We start from the raw sequence: 22,895 nt of genomic DNA on the forward strand, positions 1-22,895 counted from the left end.
CTGAGGTCTGGATGAGTAGGCTGGCAGAGGTAAAAGGCAGGGCTTTCTGCCATTGTGGACTGGCTGATCGGTGAGGTTTTCCAACCATTTCTTCATTCACTCAACCAATGTTGAAATCTATGTTAGGAGCTGAAACTACAGCAATGAACACAGACCGGTCTCGTGCTCCCATGGGTCTACATTCTAATGGAGGCAAAGTATGTGATGACAGACAATACAGTGGCAATCCATTTCAAATGGCAGGGAATATTAAACATGGTGATAGAATGTGAACGTGGTGATAGAATGTGAAGGGAGTTGCTTTAGACTGGGTAATCAGGGAAAGCCTAAGAAAGTAACATTTGAGGGGGGCCTGGATGGCTCAGTCAGCTATGCGTCCAACTTCGGCTAGGGTCATGACCTCATGCATCGGGCTCTGTGCTAACAGCTTGGACCTGGAACCTGCTTCAGATTCTGTCTCCCTCTCTTTCCCAATCTCTCTTCCCCCACCCTCTCTCTCTCTCTCTCACACACACACACACACATTAAAAATATTTATTTTTAAAAAAGTAACATTTGATCTGAGACTTGAATGACACGGAACTGGCCATGTGAAAATCTGGAGACAAAGAACTAGTAAGGACAAAACCTTAGATTGGCATTTTTAAGAATGGAAAAAAGCTTTAAGCTTGGTAAGTAACAGGATGGTAGGGAATGAGGTAAATGACAAACTTATCAGGTAAGTTTTTAACAACAGCTTCTAATTTTCCGTAGCCAACTGGGGAGAGGGCATGGTCAAATGACTTACAGGAGTTAAAAATGCCCGGGGCACCTGGGTGGCTCAGTCAGTTAAGCGTCTGACTTTGGCTCAGGTCATGATCTAGCAGTTTGTGAGTTTGAGCCCCGTGTCGGGCTCTGTGCTGACAGCTTAGAGCCTGGAGCCTGCTTCGGATTCTGTCTCCCTCTTTCTCTGCCCCTCCCCCACTCATGCTCTGTCTCCCCCAAATAAGTATTTTTTTAAATGCCACTTTAATCAAATAGCATCTTCCAAGGCGCCTGGGTGTCTTAGTCAGTTGAACACCCAACTCTTGATTTTGGTTCAGGTCATGATCCCAGTATCATGGGATAAAGCCCTGCATTGAGCAGAGCGCTTGAGCTTGGAGCTTGCTTGGGATTCTACCTCTCTCCCTCGCTCGCTCTCTAAAATAAAAAATGTATTTAAAAACTAGCATCTTCTCGAGCGCCTGGGTGGCTGTCGGTTGAGCGTCTGACTTCGGCTCAGGTCATGATCTCACGGTTGGGGAGTTCGAGCCCCACGTCGAGCTCCGTGCTGACAGCTCAGAGCCTGGAGCCTCTTCAGATTCTGTGTCTCCCTCTCTCTCTGCCCCTCCCCAACTCACGCTCTGTCTCCGTCTCAGAAATAAATGAACATTATAAAAAAAAATTTTTTTTTAAAGTAGCATCTTCTACCTCTTAAAACTAAAAAGTTCTAGTTACCTTATGTTTTAATCATAAAAGTACTGAGGGGCGCCTGGGCATCATGATCTCATGGTTGGTGAGTTCGAGCCCCACAGGGCTGTACTGACAGCTCAGAGCCTGGAGCCTGCTTTGAATTCTGACTCCCTTTCTCTGCTCCTCCCTCTCGCTCGCGCTCTCTCTCTCGCACTTTCTCTCTCAAAAATAAACATTAAAAAGATTTTTTTAGTGTATTAATAGGCTAGTGACAGAGCAGTGATAATAGGACCTTATTTGCCCGCTGCTGTATTACCAGAAACTGGATTCTCTTTGATTGGCAGGTGGTAGGGCCTTGCTATTTATACTGAACAAATTCCCAAGTTAACAGTAATCAATGATACTGTAATGGCTATTAATGACATTTGAAATAGCAAGGAGATTCACAAACACACTCAATGACAGGTTTGGAAAATCAATTATTTTCATTAAACACCCTGCACTTCAATTCTGAATAACCAGTTTTTGCCAGGAAGTTGTTAAAATGAGGCATGGCTGAAAACCGTCATTGGGCTCTTCCGTTGCGTGCACGTGTCTCACTGAATTTTCTACTGATAATCACGCTGGTTATAATGAAAGGTCTCTAAAAGATTTGGGAAATTAACAGAAATTATGCCAGGCAGGAATGGATTCCTGGAATTTTAGAAGCCCTGAATTAAAGGTCAGACCTGGGTTCAAGTCCCTGTGCTACTGCTCAGCAGCAGCCATGTGGCCTCGAGCATATCTGAAAATGAGACTGTCCCCTAATTTTTGAAAGGGGCCAATAATCTGCTCTCGCCCCCATCACAGCTCCATCGCAAAAATCTGATGACAACAGTGAAGATGCTATTGAAGCTTCTGAAAGTAGCTAGAGATGCTGCCGGAGGCCCGAAAGCCTTCGCCTTTTTTTTTTTTTTCATGGATCAAACCCCCCCATACCCTAATCTCTTTCAGAGCCCCACCAACAGAAGGAAAGAGGAGCTCCTTTAGACCAGGTGATGCAGCGAAGGTATGATGTCCTAATTTTTAGCTGTCAACATCAATTACTAAGCAGGGTGATCTGCACAGTGTCCTTTGTTGGGAACTCCTCTGGCCCCATCTCTCTCCTATGTTTAATGACAAAGGACCTCTGGTCTCTTCGAACCCTCACTCTTCCCACCCCAGAGAGCACCAATCAACACAAACTGCTACATTTTATTTTCTTTTGCACATAATGAAAACATTCTACTGATAAAGCAGTTCCAGAACTATTAGTGTTCATTAATCAAGAAGTAAATGAGATCAGAAGGCAAACTTTTCATTTTTTCCCAAACATATACTGCAAATTTCACAGAAAAGTTCTAACAACGCATGCAACATGGGCTGGTTTCAACATACAGAGAGCCCAAGCAAAAATGGGGAGTACTGAAGATCCACACGGGTCAGATCAGGAGCAGAGCTCCAGGACACTGGAGTCTACCCAGCCAGTCATTAACCCTGCCCTGCCATACACATCGGCCCTATGAAGTTCACTGCCCTCTTGTCAGATTCATATCTGAGCAGTTGTTTCCTCCCATGGTCCAGGCTCATCACTTCCTCCCATCCCAAGGCGGATGATCCACACACAAAAGTCCAGGCAGCTCCAAACCTACTCTCCCAGCTGCGTTTCAGGTGGCATCTCCACAAACCAGGCTCCAGCTCAAATTCTGTACAAGAAGTTCCCGTTACTGTCAAAGAACTCTCGCCCCCTCTGGACTACTTTGCTGCTGAAGTTCTGGTCACCTGGGTCCTGCGCCTTCAACTCTTCCAGCTTCTTGGCAGTTGGCAATCCATCACCGTCGGCTCGTCTAGAACCCGCACGATCGCTGGTGGAGCACTTCTGCAGCTCTTGCCCGTGACCTAGATCTGCAACAGGCACAGAGTGCTCCCGCTGCGGATCCTGGATTCCTTTATCCCCTCCCTTCTGTCTCCTTGGTGTACTGTGAGTGTTCGATTCTATCACTTTCAAAGCTGTGCTGTGACCCCAGCCTTTGAATGAGGTTTCATCTGCTGGCATCAACGAAGAGCCTGATCCAGAGTGGCTCGCGGAGAGCGGCTTCAAGGAATCCTGAGAACCTGGGAGCTGCCTGAACGAGAGAGCAAGCCCGGGTTTCTTAAGGACTTTTTGATCCTGCTTCAGTTTCTGCTCCAATGTGGGTACGAACTTGCTCTTTAAAACCCTCCGGATCACATGAGTGCTGACACCAAAGCCTTCAGCTAATCTGGGAACTGACCAGGACTCTGCAAATTCTTTACGCAAATATCTATGGGAAAAACAAGCAGGTTTTCAAGTTGTGAAAAAGTCTGCTATCAGAGTACCTAACTGACAATACTAGTTATATTTGTGTGAAAAGAAGAGGGCTTGGAAAAAGCGTGAACACAGTCTCTATCTTGTGCCATCAAATGGCTACGTTCCGTTCCCATACACCGACAGCAACACCCAACCACTCTTAGGTCACTTTTATTTCACAAGAACTAAACTCCTCCCAATGTGTACCAGGCCCCAGTTAGATCCTGGGGATGCACGAATACTGTCCTTCCTTTCAGAGTACATACAATCTGGCGGTGGAGACAGATATATTAACATACAACACTACTGTGGTAAGGCATAGCAGAGAATGCTGTGAGAGCACCCAGAGGACCCAGGAACAGGCTATCACAACATTTGCCGGGTGGCTCAGGAATTGCTTCAGAAGTCCCTCTAAAAGGCCTAAAAGGATGAAGAGGAGTAAAGATGAAGCTGGCAGAAAGAAGAGAAAGAAGAGATCAAAGGTATTTTTTTTTTTTAAACATTTCTTTTTGAGAGAGAAAGGCAGACAGAGCATGAGCAGGGAACGAGTGGGGAAGGGGCAGAGAGAGAGGGAGACACGGAATCCAAAGCAGGCTCCACGCTCTGAGCTGTCACCACAGAGCCTGGCACAGGGCTTGAACTCATGAACCATGAAATCATGACCTGAGCTGAAATCAGACGCTTAACCGACTGAGCCACCTAGGTGCCCCCTCAAAGGTATTTTTTTTTTTAAGTCTTATTTATTTAAGTAACCTCTACACCCAACGTGCGGCTTGAACTCACAAACCCTGAAATCAAGAGTCGTACTCTTTTCTGACCAAGCCAGCCAGGCGCCCCTCAAAGGTATTGATGGTAGGGAGAGCAGCACGTAAAATGCAAAACAGCACATCACCACTGTTGGCAACAGCTCAACTTGTCTAACGGTGAGGGCAGAAGCAAGATGATGTCATGCTTCCGACTCTGAAGTTTATCCCCAAATCAACAGTGAATCAAGGGAGGATTTTTTTTTTTTTAAGTGGGTATATTCAAAAATAGCAGAAGGCGGGGGCAACCGGGTGGCTCAGTCGGTTAAGCGTCCGACTCCTGATTTCAGTTCAGGTCATGATCTCGTGGTTCATGGGTTCGAGCCCCATGGCAGGCTCTGTGCTGACAGTGCGGAGCCTACTTGGGATTCTCTCTGTCCCTGTCTCTGCCCCTCCCCCGCTTACGCACATGTTCTCTCAAAAATAAATAAATGAACGTTAAAAAAAAAAAAGAATTAAAAAAAACAGCAAAAGAATTGCCATTCAGGACATCCAAGCTATGGCAAACCACAAGCAGATCCAGGAAGGAGTTTAAGCAGTGGAATGCCATGAGCAGCTTTTCCTTTCTAAGCTCAATCTAGGGAGTAGTTTTCAGTGGCAACACTAGAAATGGAAGGATCAGCCAAGAGGCTTTCATGGTAATCTAGGCAGTCTGAACTGAGGCAGCCGCAATGAAAGCAGAGAAGGAAGAGAGTTGAGGAATATTTTAGGAAGGCCAAACGGAAGAACTTGGTAAGGACTAAATAACTGGAGGCAGAAGTAGGCAGAGATTCCAGATTTCAGTTTGAGTGTTTGGTGGGAACATTCAGGGGTACGGGGAAAACAGGAACAAAGTGAAATTGCCAGGGGACAACAATAAATTCTCTCTTGTTGAGTTTGCGATTATGTTCAGTTTGAAGAACCTACGTGACACTCAAACAGAGATGGGCTAGCGCACAGTTGAAGATATACAAGTCAAAAGATAAACACAGACGGGAGACACAGACTTGGAAGTCACAAGCCAAGACCAATGGTGGCCGAAGCCACGCGAGTGGCTGGCTTTAGGCAGGGAAATATGGGGAGATAAAATGACCAAGGACACAACTCTAAGGGTACCCCAGGAAGGAAACTGAGAAAAGGAGTCCTAGAAAGAGAAGTGAGTAGTACCGTGGTCAAGGGAAGAAAGAATCTCAAGAAAGCAGACTACAGGGTCACACGCTGCAAAAAACGTTAGGGAGGCTAGAGACTGGAATGGCAGGAATGCCTAGCACTGAGGAAGTCACTGATAAGATTTGTGGACAATAGTTTCATTGTTGTAACAAAACAACAAAGGGTAGGCAGCCAAAGAACAAACGGGTGAGGGAGAACCTTAAGTTGACGGTAGGTCTCTGGGGAATTAGATACATCTAAGACTTAGTGCACACAGAGGATGGGTCCTAGACAAATGAAGGGCTACCACTTCCCCTGGGATGTAAATAAGGGTATTAACATCGAGCAAGGAAAATAAGGAGGAAGACCAAGAAGCTTTAAAGGGCTCTAGGGGTGCCCGGGTGGCTCACTCGATTAGGCACCCGACTTCACCTCAGGTATGATCTGAGTTCGAGCCCCACATCGGGCTGGCTCTCGGCTGTCAGCACAGATCCTCTGTTGCCCGCCACCTCCCCCTTCAAGCTCTCTCTCTCAAAAATAAAGAAACATTTAAAGAGCTCTTAATTAATGGCCAATTTTTTCTCTGAAGTAAAAGGACGTTTATTAGCCACAGAAGGGGAGGTGACAGGAAGATGTGGAAGAGCAGTTGTTCCAGAAAGGAAAGGAAGTGGACATGAGAGAAGTACTACAGGCTCACAAAATCTCCTTGCTCTATAGAATCCCCTTCATTCTAAGTGTCTGTTTCAGAGTCACTCTGATGGGAATGGGAAATGACACACAACTTACAGAAGGCAACTTAGCAATATTCATCAAAAGGCAAATCCATGTGTCCTTCCACGCAGCAACTCTACTTCTGGGAATGTACACAACAAATACACGTGGAAGGTATGTGGAACGAGGTGTACACGAAGTTACTCATCAGAGTACTATCTGTGATAGCAAGTGAATGCAAACAACCGAAACACACTTCATAAAAGACTGGTTAACTGAATTATGATGTGCTGGGGCGCCTGGATGCCTCGGCCAGTAGGGCATGCAACTCTTGATCTCAGGGTCCCGAGTGTGAGCCCTACGTTGGGCACAAAGATTACTTAAAATTAAAAACAAAAATTACGATTTACTATTACTTCTTCAAAAAGGAGCTTTGTCTTCTGAAGAGGAAAGATCTATGAAATATGTGAAAAGGGGCACCTGGCTGGCTGGGCCAATGGATCATGAGACTCTTAAGCTCTGGGTTGTGAGTTCAAGTGCCGTGTCGACTGTAAAAATTATGTGAAAATAATATCTTAAAAAAAAAAACTATATGAAAAAAGAAACGTGTAGAACAGTATTTACAATATTCTACTGTTTGTGCTTAAGAAAATAAAAGTAGGGGCGCCTGGGTGGCTCAGTTGGTTAGGTGACCGACTTTGGCTCAGGTCGTGATCTCATGGTTTGTGAGTTCGAGCCCCATGTTGGGCTCTGTGCTGACAGCTCAGAGCCTGGAGCCTGCTTCGGATTCTGTGTCTCCCCCTCTCTCTGTCCCCTCCCCTGCTCACACTCTGTGCCTCTCTGTCTCTCAATAATAAATAAACGTTAAAAACAATTTTTTTTAAAACATGCAAAAAAAAAAAAGAAAAGTTAATCTACATTCATAGTCGCTTGTATTTGCTTAAGGAAACCTGAAAAAAGGCACAAAAATTCATTAAAAATAGTCTCACTGAAGACTGGCTGGGATTAAAACTTCTCAATGTGTACAAATAATGTTCTAATTTTGAACTATATGCCACGCATTGTTATTCAAAACAAACTTAAAACTTAAAAAGGGATCTAAGATTTTAATGATATGGGTTTGCTCTCCCGAAAAACGTACATAATCTTGTAAGTCCCCATCCCTGACATTAGCCTAAGAACGTCATGACAACTATTTTGAAGTTAAAGGCTGTGAGGTCTACAGCTTACTATTCTAAAATTTCAGCAAAAACGAACCGTGTCCTCATGTTAAAAACTACTAAATTTAGATGAGGGGCTTATGCAAATTCATCTATTCTCCTTTTCATTTAGAAAACTTAAAATGATAAAAAGTAAACTATTACAATGATTCTCACCGGATCTGCTCCATGGCTTCCCACGTCAGGGTCCTGGGCGGGGCACCCGGCGCCTCCATTTGTCTCCGAATTTTCTGGAATCGGGCGGCTTTTTTCTGCTGTTTCAGGGTGCTGGGGGAGAGAACCAATGGCAGAAGCCAAGCGTGGGAGCAAAACGGGTGGCTGAGGAGCCTCGCGCTAAATCACAGGCCCAGCCCTCTTCTTTTTGTTTGCAAGGGAAACCAGGCCACGTCTGTAACCTCCCCAGAAACCTAATCCCTAAAACAGCCCGTAAGCATGCCGAACTTTCTAAACGGGTGATGAAACACGTCACTGGTGAAGAAACCTGCCGTCCCAAAGGAGCCGCACACCTGCCCCTGCGCCCCCTGACAACGGGTAAGAAAGAAGGGCTGCGGCGGATGCGGCGCTACAACGCCCGGCTCCAAGGGGGCGCGAAGCCCTGCTTCAGGCTGAGGGCCCGGGAAGCAGCCGGTACCTCTCCACCTCCTGCAGCTCCCGCTCCTCCGGCTCCCAGTCGGAATCGGGGTCTGGCTCCCGGCCGAGCGTGCCCGGGTCTACCATCCCCCGGGTCGCGAAACCACAGCGAGCCACGGCAGCACGAACACGCAAGCCCAGCAAAAGGTTCAGAGCGACCGCCATGTCGACAAAAACAGCCCGGGACAGTCCGACAGGGGCAGAGAGACCGGAAGTCTGGGGGCGGGACCGGAAGTGGCATGGCGCGGCGGAAGCCAGGATGGTCGTGCGTGGTTTCCGCTTCCGGCTGAGGGTGCGTTAGCTGGGATTGAACCCGCTTGCGGTTCACCCTTCCGGAGAGGAGCAGTGGCGAGCGTTTACCCTGGAACGCAAGGGCCGGAATGAGCTAGAGAACGCTCCTGGAAAACGCCATAAACTTTAATAAAAAGTCGGAGTCATTTGCCAAGAGCCACCCCTCCGCCCCAATGGCTGCCCAGGCCGGCCTGTCTCCGCCACGGCAGGGGGAAGGGCGTCTCCTTGGCGGTCGTCCGATGGCGACTGCCCCGTGCCTTGGGCACTCGGCTCCTCTGGGAAGGGGGCCCCTTGTCGCCAGGATGACCTCCAGCCCCGGGCTGCACCCAGCGTTCAGACCCATCTCCTAGCGATAAATCCAGGCTAAGGTTTGAAGGGCGGAGATGCCGGCCCTGGCTCCTCTTCATCTTTTTAGTCTTTACGGATCTGGAGATAGTCTTAGGGTATTGAGGAATTCTTGATATCTTTGTGTTTTGCCTTGTTCAAGCAGGGTTCCTGGCCAGGACTTTTCAAACTGAAGCCCGGTGGCAGTCTTTCATTTAGCGAAGATTGAAGGCCCTCTGCGCCTTCGGAAACTTGAGGGGGTTCTCCAGGAGAGGTGGAGTGCTGGGCTTCCGTCCTGCATTTACCGGTGGTGGCTGATGTCAAGGAGTGGAGTGGTATGCTGCATCAGGGGCGTAGAGGCAGGGCAGAGAGCGAGATCCTGGGCCTTGGGTGCACTGTGTTCGGTGTCTACCACCGAGGGCAAGGTGCAGTGAGTCCATGAGCTACTTGCCACTCTTTCCGGTTGCAGAAGATAGCCCTGCTTTGGGGTTAAAGAAGATGGCACTGATCCTGCCAGGGCTGTGTTTATGGCTTCTAGCCTTCTGCTGGCTTGGCCTTCTGCAGTGGAAACATGGGTCCCCCTGAGTTGGTATTCACAGGAGATTCACTCCCTCTTTACCAACTGTCACCCAATTACCAACATAGAAGAATGGCATCCCTTGCTTCCCTCCAGCATCTTTGCCACACTGTATTGTAATTGTTTACTTGTCTGTTTCCCTGTTGTGTTTGTTGAGTGCTAGGACTGTACTGCCATTTCTCCCAGGGTCCAGTATGTAGAAGGAGGTAGTGGGTCCACTACCCATCCCATTCCCACACTGGTGGAAGTGGCCTGTGGTGTTTTGGGACTGTCCCAGCTGTAATGTTTACACAAGTCAGAGTGACCAGAGCTAGTTTTGCGTACTTACGGCTACTGAGCCTGACTCTGGCACTGGGAAAACAGTGCCTTCCCGATGCTTTCATTGACAACGAAGAGGGGCCGATGGCTGCTCGAGCTCCTATCCAGTTGAAGTTCTTGGGCTGTAGATGGCACCAGGAATGATGTGGAACTGCAGCATTCATGCTTGGCTGTGGCCCTAAGATCCTGGGGATCAATTCGTGGGGCCGAACTGGATGCAGGAAATGAGGAGGGCCCTGCTCTTTGGTGGCCCCTCTCAGGAGGACCAGTGGGACCAGACTCACAGACTGCAGTTCTTGACTGCCCAGCCCGTCCTGGTGAAATCTAGGCTAGAGGAGAAGAGCAGCCCCTTACCACACTTCTTGTGAGGCTGGATGGACTGGAGGAAGAAAGTAGGTAACCGAAACGTCTCTTCTAGGCCGTGGCCCCTATTTAACCAATTACTCCTTGGGGGCTCAGCAAAAACAGAAGACCCAACAGGCTTGACACCTGCCCAGGGAACAGTGAATGCGGTAGCTGTTCTCTTGGCCCAAGTCTGTTTGCTTATCTCCCGTTAGAGCCACGGCACTGGCAGGGCTAGAGAGAGATTACACAGAAGCCACTGAGGGCGGCGGCCTTCTTATTCGTCAGGCATGAGTTTGGGGTTATTGCAAGACTGGAATAAAGAGAACACACCTCTTGCGAGTAGGTCAGGACCTGCACTTTGCCGGATGTCATTACTAAACACCAGGGAGCGTGGGAGCAAATGCAAAAGCAACCAAGAGACCCCTTCCCAGCGCCCAGCAGGAGCTGCTCTCCCAGGCTCCGTGCCTGCCAGACACCATCACGTTAGCCTTCTGGGCCGCGGCCACCCCCGTGTGCCGGTGCAGCCCTTGTTCCCTGGTTCTGCGAGATGCTGCGCAGGGACCCTCACCCGATACTCGTGAAGCCTTCTGTGGCCCTGGTGGCTGGGGTGCAGCATGTGGCTGAGTTGCTCTATGATACCGAGGCTTCGGATGAGATTCTCCCTTTGTAGCAGGGCCTTCATCCGCTCCAGCTCCTCCTCTTCCACGATTTCTTGAGGATGCATGGTATCCACGTGTACGGGGAGCAGCTGCGAGGTACATGAGGGCTGAACGCAAGATCTCCGAGAGCGAGTCCCAAACCATCGACGACGATGGCTGCGGGACTCCTGCCTGCTCTGCCTCTGTGCATTCCCTGACCCTAGTGGAAGGTCCCCTTTGCTGTCCGTTCTCTTCCCCCCGCCCCCAGCCCCCGTTCCGCGAGGTCAGATCCAACGTATTCATTAGGAACTCCTCTCCCTCTCCCTCCCTTCTCTAGACCCAACCTATTTCCTGTTGAAAGGCAAGAGCTACCGAAACCCCGGGCACCTCTTTCTCCTGGTTCCGGCTCCTGTAAGCCAAGTGGGCGGGGAGTCCCCGGAGCCGGGCCCTGCATCGGCTCTTCTCTCCCTGTGATTCACCCTGGTTCTGGTCCCGGCTCTCCTTCCGCCTCTTATTTCCTGAGGTCTCCTGCTGTTCCTGCTTAAGGCGGATCTCTTCCAGTTGCTGTCTGACAAGACACAGCAGCTTCAGACACTGGAGAGATTATGTTGGGGGGAAGCAGGGTGAGGGGAAGTGGGGATGGGGGAGTGGGAAATCAGATCTGTCTGGGAGGCAGACAAGAGAAGAATGAGGGGGGGAAATGGGAAACCTCCTATATGGAGTTACTGAGCCCGAAAGAATTTATGACTCCATTCCTCTTGGCTCAGGTGTCTGGCTTCCTCTCTACCCTGCTGGCGAGCAGTTCAGCTTCAGGATATGCCCCCGCCCCCCAAGTGGACAGAGGACAAGGTAAGGCAAAGTACCTGGCACACTCCTCTCTAGCCTTGGAAGCAGCAGTCTCCTGGAAGAGGGAGCCGTTGTGCTTGAAGAAGGGTGCGTACTTGTCCGTGTTAGGCCCAGGATAGATCCGCCGGTACCCCCCGAGGTGGGAGTCCTCATGGCGCTCCTGGTCCAGTATCGCTGCTTGCGACAGTTCAGTTTGTTCTCGCCTAGGGAAACCAAGCTCCAGAGTGAGTCGGGAGGGCTCTGAGAATGTTCAGTGGGGAAAAGAAGGCCGGCCAAGGCTTTGAGAACCTTCTGCTAGCTTCACGGCCTTTCTGGCCTCTGCCCACGTAGCGAGGGCTGCGAAGGCCCTCTGGCCAATCCCGCTTGTGTGTAGCCACGGAAATCTGGGCTTGACTTCCAGAAATCTGGTTTTCATCTTAAGTGCACGCTAGCACTCCAAGTTCTCACAGTCTTTTAGGTTTCTGATCATAGAGTAATCTATGTTAATTACAGAAAAATGTAGAAGAGCAAAAAGAAGATAAAACCTCCCATAATCTTACTGTGCAGTTAGCATATTGGTCATGAGCATGGACTCAGGGGCGGGACCCCCGAGTCTGAACCCTGGCTTTGCCACCGACTACCTTCCTTTCTGGTTTCTGACAAAAATGGGATCATACAACCTTGCTAAATGGCTTCCTAGTAGTCACGTGGTTCTGTGATTGTACTTTCATTTATGAAGTCCAGTAGTTGTGAACCCTTTTCCCCACTGAAAGACATCACTCATGATATAATAGGCACATGTGCAGCCCCACTGTGGGAAGAGCCAGCGTATTTCCAGTGACAGTCCTGCTTCCCCTCCATTCACACATGAGAGCGCCTACTATGTGCCAGGCCCTCAGGATATCCTAGCAAACCAAATACACACGGGCCTGCATATTGCAACCCCGGTGGGGAAGAGCACTGTAATAGGAATGCTTCCAATTCCACTCCATTTGTATGTGTTATTTAGTATCGGCAGCAAATCACCGTGTTGGTAACCCATCTTAAAACAACAGTGGGTGAAAGACGCTGATTTAAATAACCTCTTATTGTTGCATGACTAGACTGTTTTCTGTTTCATTATTATAACCTGTCTAGAGGACCTTTGTTAAAAACAAAAACAAGGGGCCCCTGGGTGGTTCAGCTGGTCGAGCGCCTGACTTCCACGCAGGTCGTGATCTCGTGGTTCGTGGGTTAGAGCCTCACATCCTTGCTGACAGCAGCGAGCCCGCTTCGGATCCTCTGTCTCCCCCCGCCCCCCCCCCCGTCTGCCCCTCCCCCGCTCACCCCCTGTCTCTCTCGCTCTCAGAAATAAACATTAAAAAACAAAACCAAAAACAAACAGCCAATCAAACCGCAAAGAGCTTCTTATGAGCTAATAGAAAATAGCTCTAAGCTGTGTTGCTACACGTAGTAGAGAGAGTGTGAAGGTTACACTACTATCTAGGTAGGTAAAGAGAGAAAAACATCTGTATAAGTTATTTCTACAGGTATATACTATACGCACTCCTATGTATGTGTGCGTGCATTAACTGCTAAAGCATACACATGGCATAGGTTGGCTCCTCGGGGGGAAACTGAGTAGCCGGAGAACAGGAAGGGATTCTTCACAGGATCTTTTGAATTTCCAACATACTATCTGCGATACGTAATGCGTCATCTACGCCAAAAAACCCACAGTTGTGCTTCACGGCTAATCCTTACCCCCAGACTCTTCGCCACCTACAGGAGCACTTTTCCCGTCAGGAAAGTAATGACAAAGAAGACAGACACGTGGCCCACCTGGCTTCTCGTGGCTGCTGGTGGCACTGGAAAAGCCGCTCCTTGACTCGCCGCTTGTCCTCCTCTATCACCTTCCTTTTGTCACAGCCCCGGAGGTTGACAAGGGTCATGGCATCACAGAGAAGTGCGTCCTTCACTTCGCGATCAAGGCGGGAGTCAGTGGTGAAGCTCGGGGAGTGGTTTACCTGCCAGGAGGAGTCATCATCCCACCCTTCCCACACTGCCTGAGCACGTGTGGCCTCGGGCAGGCCGGACTGGACAGTCCAGGCAAGACATCCCCCTCCAGAGGCCTCGGCCCAGGAGGCTGGATGTTCTGACTTCCAAGGCCACGGGACCCCGCCACAGAGATCCCTCCGGTACACAGGCTGCTGAGAGCAAACCAGACAGCCTGACTCTACAGATACAGTGTCCCTAAAGACAAAAAGATTCCAAGGGGAAACACTTGGGATCCAACTCCTGGATCCCTATGGTGGAGGCCAGAGATCACTCGGCTTGGACTCAGCAGGTCAAGAGTGTAGACGCCTACTGCCTTCTGCCATTCCTACCCACCCCGGGGCCGCCGTGTCCCCCATTCTCTGTTCCACCACCTGACTGCACTCCTAGCCCAGGCGTCCTGCTCAGGGAGGCCTCAGGCCCCGGGGTTTTGCAAAGCCCAGAAGATCATCCTCACCTCCAGCAGCCAGGGTTTCAGCTTGTGGTCCAGCAAGATGTCAAAACCAAGGATCTCAAAACAGGCACATGTACCTCCGCTCAGATAGTGGGGGAAACAGGTGCGGTAGTTGTGGCGAAGAACAGAATGGGCTGAGATGATGGTTTTGACGATGATGTCCTCGATGTGCCCCCACAGCTCTCGGGGGTCGTAGCCGTGTTCTCGCAGCCAGGCGTTGAGCGTCGACAGCTTCCTGTGAGGCCCAGGGCTCAGAGGAGGACCAGTTTCTACACCACTGGGGCCAGGCCGAGGGCAAGAGGCTCCCTATGGCTAACCCTGATTCTGTGCCCAGATTCCTTACACTTCAAAGGGCTCCTGGCAGCTTGGAGCCCGGCTTGGTCCTCAGGGTGGGGGCAGGGCTGCATTTAGAGGTCAAGCACAGGACAGGGGTCTGTGAAGGTGGTTTTCCTGAGCGATCGGCCTCCCAAGAGCCAGCTCAGTTTCAGGGGCTGCTGAGACTATAAGGCTAAGGCACAGCCAGAGCCGGGAGTACCTTTTACTGCCCGCAGCGTCGTCTCGGACAAAGTTCTCGTTGTGTTTGTTGATGGCATAGTTGGTCAGATGCATGCAGACATCATCCTGGGAAGAGAGCGGCCCGCGGCGCTCAGACTGCTTCCCCGAAGCACTCCTCTCCAGCCCTTCCTTGCCTTTTCTACGACCTTCCCCTCCCCGGGACAAGGGCTCCTCTTCACCTAAGAACTGTCCTGTGAGCTCCTGGGGAAGGGCGTGGGCCGGCGTCCTCCAGGGAGGACCTTTCAGCGGTCACCACCCACCGAATGCTCTCCTCCCAGCCACGGGGTTAGGGTGCTCGCTGGTTCCATTGCTTGTTCACGGGTGACGGCAACAAGCCTTTCTGCCTGGTCCGCCACAGAACCTCAGCACTCAGGAGAAGAGGGCGCCGCCCTGTCCCCCCCCACCCAGGGCCACCGTCTGGCCCCTTACCAGGTTGCTGTTGTTGGGCTCTGCGTAGGGCATCGTGGCGAAGCGGGCCAGGCCCTCCTCGTACATGAAAATCCGAAGAGGGTCGCAGGATGTGATGAGGACATAGATTCGCATATCGAACTTGAAGCCGTCAATGAGGAAGGGCTGAAAGCACGCAAACCCGCCGGGGAAGAATACTTCTGAAGCGCTCATTCTATACCACACGCTGTTTGAAGTGTTTCGGATGCACAACCAACGGTTTGATTGTCGTAATAACCATATACAGCATAAAGTAGTTACTGTTATTTTTCCCATTCAACGAATGATGACATTGAGTCACGGAAAGGGTAAGAAATTGCCCAAGATTCGGGGCACCTGGGTGGCTCAGTCCTTTAAGCGACTGACTCCTGGTTTGGGCTCAGGTCATGATCTCGCGGTTTGTGAGTTCGAGCCCCAAATCAGCTCTGCACTGGGGGCAGAGAGCCAGCCTGCTTGGGACCTCTGTCTCTGTCTCTGTCTCTCTCTCTGCTCCTCCCCCACTCATGCTCACTCTCTCTCTCCCTCTCCCTCAAAATAAGTAAACTAAAAAAAAAAAAAAAAAAAAAAAAGAGGGGCGCCTGGATGGCTCAGTCCATTGAGCATCCAACTTCAGCTCAGGTCGTGATTCCATGGTTCATGGGTTCGAGCCCCGCGTCTAGCTCTGTGCAGTTGGCTCGGAGCCTGGAGCCTGCCTCAGATTCTGTGTCTCCCTCTCTGCCCCTGCCCCTCGCGCTCTGTCTCTCTCTGTCTCTCTCTCAAAAATAAACACACATTAAAGACATTAAAAAAAAATTGTCCAAGATCACATATGTAAGAAGTGGAAAAACTCAGATTCAGACCGAGGCAGGCTGGCTCTGAACCACGGCTCTGATAAGAGGAGATAGGAAGTAGGAGCCGAAGCCTGGCTTCCCCCTCTGGCAGTGGGAGAGATGAGGCCGGGGCAGGGCCCTGGCGGTCCGGAGGCGCCCTTCACCTTGGAGATGTACTGCTGGCAGATCACGTGCTCTCCTGGCTTGATCTCCCGGGGACTTCGGGTGATGAAGATGCCGCGTCCCTGACAGCCGCTGTCCGGCTTGCAGATGTAAGTGCGGGTTTTCCGCTGACGACCGTAGGACTGGAAGTCCCCGTAGCTGTGTGCAGAGGGGGGCTGGTCAGAGGGTTTCTGCGCGTGGCAGCTGTCCCAGGGCCCCGGTGGGGTTCTGCTCTCCTGTCCGTGCTCTTCCTGGAGCGTCAGTCTCCCACCTACTTTCCTGTGACCAGCTGAAACCTTCCAGGTGACAAGGCCAGAGCCCGGAGGGAAGTGAGGTGGCGAGACCTTTCCTCCCCCAGCACATCAGCCCCGGGGGCCGGGCTCGCTCACTCTGCAGGGAGGCACCAGGTGCGGGGGAAGATGTTGTACTCCGTGGGATAGAGTTTCTGCATGCGGTTGAGGTTCCGAGCCAGCAGATCTTTGCGGCAGATTTCCGTCATGCCAGGGAAGTGGTTGATTTTCTGTAACAGAGCCAGGTGGTGACCTACCCCCACGAGCAGAGTGACTGGCAGCCCCTGGGGTCTGGGGCACACCAGGAGGACTGGGAAGGTCAAGGCAGAAGTCACAGAGGAGGAAAACACTATACCTAATACCCTAAGGGAGAAAAGGAAGGTTCCCTAAGGCAGGTGAGAACCTCCTCCTTGGCCTCTCCCAAAACACACGTCCACACCGAGGTCGGGAGACGAGGGGCAGTGAGAAGGACTCGCCAGGACTTCGGGTCTTCTGGCCACCTTCTAACATGCCCCAGGCCACCAGCAACTAGTCCTGTAAGGATAACTGGGGCATGGGAGCATAAGCCAACGAGAAACCATTTTCCAAGAGAGAAAAGGAAATCGAGAATGAGTCCCAGGGAGCGCTGGGTCATGGCGCCCCCAGGGTGTGACGTTTCCAGGGTGACCTGCTGGAAGCCCGGTGCCGGGAGGCAGCATCTCCCATAGGTTCTGGGCTCTCTCACTGGCTTTACCACACCCTAGCTGCATGAACTTAGTACTTCTGAGCCTTGGTGTCCTCTTAACGAGAGTATCTGCCACCCGGTGTTCTTTTTGAGGATTTAATTGCGGTAAGAACATAAAAGCAGATAACACGGGGTCTGACGTATAGTGAGCCCTCAATGAGCGCTGTTAACTGTGCCTGTTTTACAGCCGCCACCTGCATGTCCCTTTTTTTTTTTTAATATTTATTTTTAAGAGAGAGACAGAGACGAGTGGGGTGGGGGTGCAAAGAGAGAGGGGGAGAACATAGAATCTGAAGTAGGCTCCAGGCTCTGAGCTGTCGGCACAGAGCCCGACGCGGGGTTTGAACTCAGGGACCACGAGATCATGACCTGAGCCCAAGTCGGACGCTTCACCGACTGAGTCACCCAGGCACCCCTCTTTTTGTTTTTTTAATGTTTATTTATTTTGAGAGAGAAAGAGAGCGAGAATGGGGAGGGGCAGAGAGAGAGAGAGAGAGAGAGGAAGAGAGAGAATCCCAAGCACAGAGCCCAACACGGGGCTCAACCCCACGAACGAGGAGATCACGACCTGGGCCAAAATCAAGAGTTGGATGCTCAAGGGACTGAGCCACCCAGACGCCCCACGCCGACTCTCAATGGATGCGGATGCGGGACTGAGCTGTTCAGAAGCCGGCTCACTCAGCTGCCCCTGCGGTTAGTGCTGAAGCTGCCTTCCAGCCTTCCCCTCCGGTGGGCTCACCGGCCCTGGAGGGGGTCAGCTGGGCACAGATGCTTCCAGGCGAGCAGTGCCCAGCATATACCTCCTTCCCATGATAGAAGCTCCAGGAACCCAAGAGGAGAGTTTTTCCAGTGGAGCAGAAGCCCCGAGCCCGGCCTTTCCTGCTCTGCCCAAGGGGACAACTACAAAGGGTGTGGCGTCGGGCGCCTGAGCAGAAGGGCGGGAGTAACCATTCAGGGCCGCAGCCCCTTGGGGCTCTTGGGTCAGGAGATTGTACCTGAAACCTCTTCATGTCCATGACTCGTTCAAGTGAGACAGAGCAGTCCGTCCAGTACACAGTCCACTCTTCATCCTCCCCCACCTCCTTTAGGCCACACATTTGAGCTGCCCGACGCACTGCGGAGAGACGGGGGTCAGCGGGGCCAGCCTGGCCACTGGCAGTGAGCCTCGGGAGGGCAGCTGGCTCGGGTAACTTGACCAGAGAGTGGACTGGAGATGAGGTGATTCTTACCTCCGCTCCGCAGTTTAATTACCATGTGACAATTCCAAGTTCATGAAGCTGTCAAGGCCCTTCCAAAATCTGTGACGGAGAAAACTAGAGCCTGGCTCTCTACTCCCGTCAACCCTCTCTCTCAATTAGGATGGTTTCTGACCTGCAGAGCTGACCCTCTCTCCGTAGGGGTCACATCTCGCACTGTGGGTGGCCCCTTGCATAGATGACGGTGGAGATAAGAGGAGATGGAGAGATGGCTGACCCAGCTGGTGATTTTTTTCTTTTAATTCCCCCCCCCCCCCCCGCCCCCAGAATCTTCCTTGGAAAAAAACTCTATTAGCCTGTTCTCATCTCAACTCCGGTGAAATCTGGGAAGGGTGGGGGCAATGGTGACTTCCGGTCACTTTTTTTTCTTGTTAGCTAACTGTGGAGATTCCCACCCTAACCCCAAGACGAACTGGAACGGAGATGTCTCAGCTGCTAGTAGCTCAGCCCAGGTTGTAGTCCAGCCTAACGAGACCCAGGGGCTGGGAGCCCGACGGGGGGACCATTCCCAGAGTCAAAGCTGCAGGTGCCCTCTTACGCGCAGTGTTGTGAGTGAGTGAACCGGGTGCTTACCGCTCTCATACTTGCAGTTGGTCAGGTTGATGGCCAGGGGTCTGGAATGAAGGAACAGTAGAAATCAGGCAGAGTGGGATGAAGGACAGACCCTGGGCTGCCAGGCACCCGGAGGAAGAGACACCCAACACATCTACAATGCAGTTCGTTTAAAAGCCACGGAAGACCAGGATGATAGAGACATGCTAAGTCTGCAAACCAAGCCAGCTCAAATGGTTCTGGATTTTGTGTTTTTCTCGTTCCAGAAGGTTAATGATGTTCCTGTATTCCCGGTCCTCTTTCGCAGATTAAAGGGAAGACCCCGGCTGCTGAAGGGAGGCTGGGGGTGGCTCTCTTCTGGAGCCAGGCAGGTGGCGGGGGTGGAGGGGGGTGTCGTCCAGGGACCCGTTACCTGTGTTTCCGCCTTCTCTTTCTCCTTCTAACTTCTAAGTCATCTGAGTCAGTTGGGGCTATGATTTTCTTTGGAATTTTCTTGGCTACAACAGATAAGGGAACTCCATCCCCAAATTCCTTATAGTCAGCCTTTGGAAGTTCCTGCTGAGAAGAGTTAGAAGGGATGGTAGCTTCCTCTTTAACACACTCCTCCCCAGAGTCCTCTTCTTCAACGTAGTCTTCCTCTGATTCACTGGTCTTACAGGTATCTGGCTCCATCCTCTTAGATTCTGAGGGGAGGGGGTGAGAGTGAAATATATGTCAGCACTTCCTTCCTCCAGGCCGTGCAGGAGTCACAAAAAGCCCCTTCGTGTTATAAGGGAACATTGCTGCGCCTTCCGAACAGGACAATCCCAGTGCAGAATGCGATGTGTTCCTAGTAGGTAATGGAGGCTTGGGGTGGGGGTGGGGATGGGGGCAATGCCTGTGAGATGTTGGATTCCCCGACAAGCCGTGATCACCCAAGATCACTACTCCATACAACACATTGGGTTGCAAGTAGAAGCTGGACAGAGCTGGCAGGGATCATGACCATGGCTTTTTTATTTCTGGGAAGGGGGATGGCTGGGCTCTGGAGCGGACCTTCAATTTTAAAATAGAGCGAAAAACCAAAGGTCCCCTAAGCCGGCCCTTTCCCTGTTCCGTGACTCGGTTTCTCCATGTGTACACACTGGGGCCAGGCCCTCGATGGCTAAGTCCCCTTGGGCTCGGAAGGCGGAGCGGGAGCCCCTGGCGGACACCGCCCACCCGGGGTTTCGAGGACAGCGGAGGGGCTGCCGGGTCCACCCCTAGCTGCCCGAGGCTGGACTCAGCTGGTCGCTCATGTCAGCCCTTCGCGCGACACCTGCTCCTTCCGGGGCGTCGCTGGGCCTCCGGGACCGCCTCCTTGCTCCACAGGACTGGCAGCCTCCGCCGATCGCGAGGGGGAGCCCGCTCCCCTCCCACCCCGGGGTTCGCTCCTAGCTGGGAGATCCCGGCGGCTGCGGCGGCGGCGGCGCCTCCTGGAGCTAGCCGGCAGCCGCCGCCGCCGTCGCCATGGACACGGGGGCGGTCCCCATTGGAGCGGCGTTCTGGGGGCGGGGCCTTCCCGGGAACCACACCCACTTGGGCGCCCGCCGAGGCCATCTTGCTCCCCCGCGCTGAAGGCCTGTCGCCAGCGCTGGCGGGGGAGGTGCGGGCCGCCTGCGGCCTCGGGGGGGGCCCGGCCTCCGCGGCCGCCGACGGGGCTCATCGGCTGGGACGTGGAGTCCTTCCGCTTTCGCGCCGATTCACGCGCGCCTCACCCCAGGCTATCTCGATCCCGCGGGCCGAGCCCGGAGCTTGGTTTAACTCTGTGCTCGGGAAAAGTACCTGCTGGCCTTCCCTGAGCTTTAGTAAGCGTGTGTCGCGCCGTCCCCGCCCTCCGGAGGGGCGGCCGTGCTTAGTGCCCACCCTGGCGGGCTTAGCCAGCTCCGCCGAGTGACAGAACGGCCTCCTCCTCGTAGCGCTCCTTCACTGCTCTTCCTGGCGTCCTCACGCTGACTTCTGCTCGCCACCCCCACCGGACCCCGTCCAACTTGTCACTGTAAGGCTGTCCCGTGTGCCTAAATCTGGGGGACACTTCAGTCTCCTTCCCTTAGACGTGGACATTTTCTAAATGACACATTTCTTGCTGTTCCTTCAGCACAGAATATTCTATTACTCCCCTCTTGAAATAATTTGGAGGCTCTTGGCTTCCAGGACTATCATTTTTTCTCATTCTTTCCAAATATTTAGCGTTCCAGGCACTATTCTAGGACTTGAACGTGTCTTGCCTGAATTGCCACCAGGCAGCACCTTTTTTTTTTTTTTTTTGAGAAAGCATCAGAGGAGGGACAGAGAGAGGGAGGCACAAATCCCAAACGGCTTCTCACTGCCAGTGCATGAACTGAGATCATGACCTGAGCGGGAGATCAAGAATCCATGCTCAACGGACTGACCAACCACGCAGCAACCTCTTAATCGGACTCCCAGTTGTTCTCCCTCCCCCCTACCCCCCTCCCCCGCCACCCCGCACCCATCCGTTCAGCTTAAGTATTCTTGCTAAAATGCAAATTTGTTACTCCCCAGTTTAAAACTCTTCAAGGTTTCCCATTAGATCAAATCCCCAACCCCTTCATTACACAGGTCATCAAAAAGCAAGCAGAGTTGGCAGGCCTGGGCTGGACCATCCCTTCCTATCTATGGTGTGCACAAAGCCCAGGGCGGAGTACAAAGTGGCCCCTAAGTGCTCCACACTTAAGCGGAGAAAAAGCTTCTAAGTCCCTTCCCTCACAATTCATGAACTCCATAAAACAGCTGAGAAGTACCGCCATAAAGAAACCTATTTGACTTTCTCCCCCCTTCTCAAGGAAAAACTTGGTTTGGCCTGAGAAGGCATTCCTCTGAACAGCCGTCCGGGGGAAACTCCTGGTATTTGGGCGCATCACCTGGGATACAAAATCCACTCTGTGCTAACGGTCATCTGTACTTCCTTCAAACTGGGCAAGCAAAGCAAGGTGGCGCTCTTGGAGTTTGCACAGGCAAAGACTTGCAGAAAGAAGCGTAAGCTAAAATTACGGCAAGGTGCTAAAAAGAGGAAGCCGACCCAAATTCTATAGGAATTCAAATGTTAAACATGTAATATTTCAATTTAAATGTTAAACGGTTCTTTCACAAAATTAAAAAAAATATATTTATTTATTTAGAGACAGTGAGTGAGCAGGGGAGAGGCAGAGAGAGAGGGGGGACAGAGGACCCGAAAGGTGCTCTGTGCTGACAACAGACAGCCCGATGTGTGGCTCAAACTCACGAACTGTGAGATCATGACCTGAGCTGAAGTCAGATGCTTAACCAACTGGGCCACCCAGGCGCCCCTAAAAAAATTTTTTTTAATGTTTATTTATTTTTGAGAGAGAGAGAGAGAGAGAATGAGCAGGGGAGGGAGAGTGGGAGACACAAAATCTGAAGCAGGGTCTAGGCTCCCAGCTGTCAGCACATAGCTCTACGCGGGGCTCGAACTCACGAACTGCGAGATCATGACTTGAGCTGAAGTCAGACGCTTAACTGACTGAGCCCCCTAGGCACCCCTAAACTGTTCTTCTTACGAACTTTTACTTGTACATATTCTGCCTTATCTCAATGAGACTTTATAACATCTTTTGGGATATAAAACACCTAAAGTTCTACATAAAAGCTTCATACAGGCCTGAAGAGAGGAAGCCAACTATCCAGGGACGGGAACCTCAGCTCAGCGCCTGGCCTGTCAACTGCTAAGGACGACACCATTAAGGGAGCAGTTGCCTAGAGAGGCAGTCACAAGGGCACAACCCGGGCTTCTGACACCTGACCGCCCGTGCTACAGTCCCCACTCCACTACTTGAGAGCTGTCTGGCCTTGGGCAAGCTGCAAAACCTGTCAGCCTCCGGCTCCTCATCTGTTAAGTGTTAAATGGCGGTACTCAAGTTGTGAGGACAACTTATGATGTAGATGAGGAATATTCAACTCAGGGCTGAGGGCTGGAGGAAAATTCAAGGGTGGCCTGGGAGGGGAAGGTGCTGTAAGCAGGGCCGAA

The 22,895-nt window shown here is 51.7% G+C and overlaps 3 protein-coding genes and 1 long non-coding RNA gene across 9 annotated transcripts; 2 read left to right on the top strand and 2 right to left on the bottom strand.

Moving 5' to 3' along the window:
* Positions 1-2,650: 2,650 nt before the first annotated feature.
* Positions 2,651-8,504, bottom strand: NGRN (neugrin, neurite outgrowth associated). The gene is made up of 3 exons (XM_003986802.6): positions 8,272-8,504; positions 7,797-7,907; positions 2,651-3,752 (listed from the first exon to the last, which is right to left on the bottom strand). Exons 1-3 carry the CDS (start codon positions 8,433-8,435, stop codon positions 3,149-3,151), a joined length of 879 nt encoding a protein of 292 aa, XP_003986851.1. The 5' UTR covers positions 8,436-8,504; the 3' UTR covers positions 2,651-3,148.
* Positions 8,505-8,666: 162 nt separating this feature from the next.
* On the bottom strand, positions 8,667-20,307 carry LOC101081807 (tubulin polyglutamylase TTLL13). Of its 6 annotated transcripts, none has more exons than XM_019831858.3 (15): positions 20,169-20,307; positions 19,284-19,554; positions 18,893-18,933; positions 18,059-18,177; positions 16,439-16,569; positions 16,052-16,208; positions 15,061-15,204; positions 14,612-14,697; positions 14,080-14,311; positions 13,410-13,594; positions 11,627-11,812; positions 11,151-11,331; positions 10,694-10,873; positions 9,791-9,902; positions 8,667-9,443 (listed from the first exon to the last, which is right to left on the bottom strand). In XM_019831858.3, the coding sequence occupies exons 2-15, from the start codon at positions 19,541-19,543 to the stop codon at positions 9,187-9,189; spliced, it is 2,271 nt and encodes a 756-aa protein (XP_019687417.2). In that variant the 5' UTR covers positions 19,544-19,554; positions 20,169-20,307; the 3' UTR covers positions 8,667-9,186. The 6 variants fall into 6 exon arrangements, with proteins under 6 accessions (XP_019687417.2, XP_006932316.2, XP_019687415.2 ...); XM_006932254.5 differs by having other exon boundaries at positions 9,791-10,109; XM_019831856.3 differs by having other exon boundaries at positions 9,791-10,109; positions 20,138-20,269.
* On the top strand, positions 10,743-12,687 carry LOC109500487. The gene is made up of 2 exons (XR_002158049.2): positions 10,743-10,880; positions 11,531-12,687. It is a non-coding gene; the product is annotated as an uncharacterized LOC109500487 (long non-coding RNA).
* LOC109500488 (translation initiation factor IF-2-like) lies at positions 19,745-22,002 on the top strand. The gene is made up of 3 exons (XM_045059879.1): positions 19,745-19,750; positions 19,827-20,888; positions 21,470-22,002. The coding sequence occupies exons 1-2, from the start codon at positions 19,745-19,747 to the stop codon at positions 20,784-20,786; spliced, it is 966 nt and encodes a 321-aa protein (XP_044915814.1). The 3' UTR covers positions 20,787-20,888; positions 21,470-22,002.
* The last annotated feature ends 893 nt before the right edge of the window (positions 22,003-22,895 follow it).

Source organism: Felis catus, chromosome B3 (assembly GCF_018350175.1).
Source record: "Felis catus isolate Fca126 chromosome B3, F.catus_Fca126_mat1.0, whole genome shotgun sequence".
NCBI lineage: Eukaryota > Metazoa > Chordata > Mammalia > Carnivora > Felidae > Felis > Felis catus.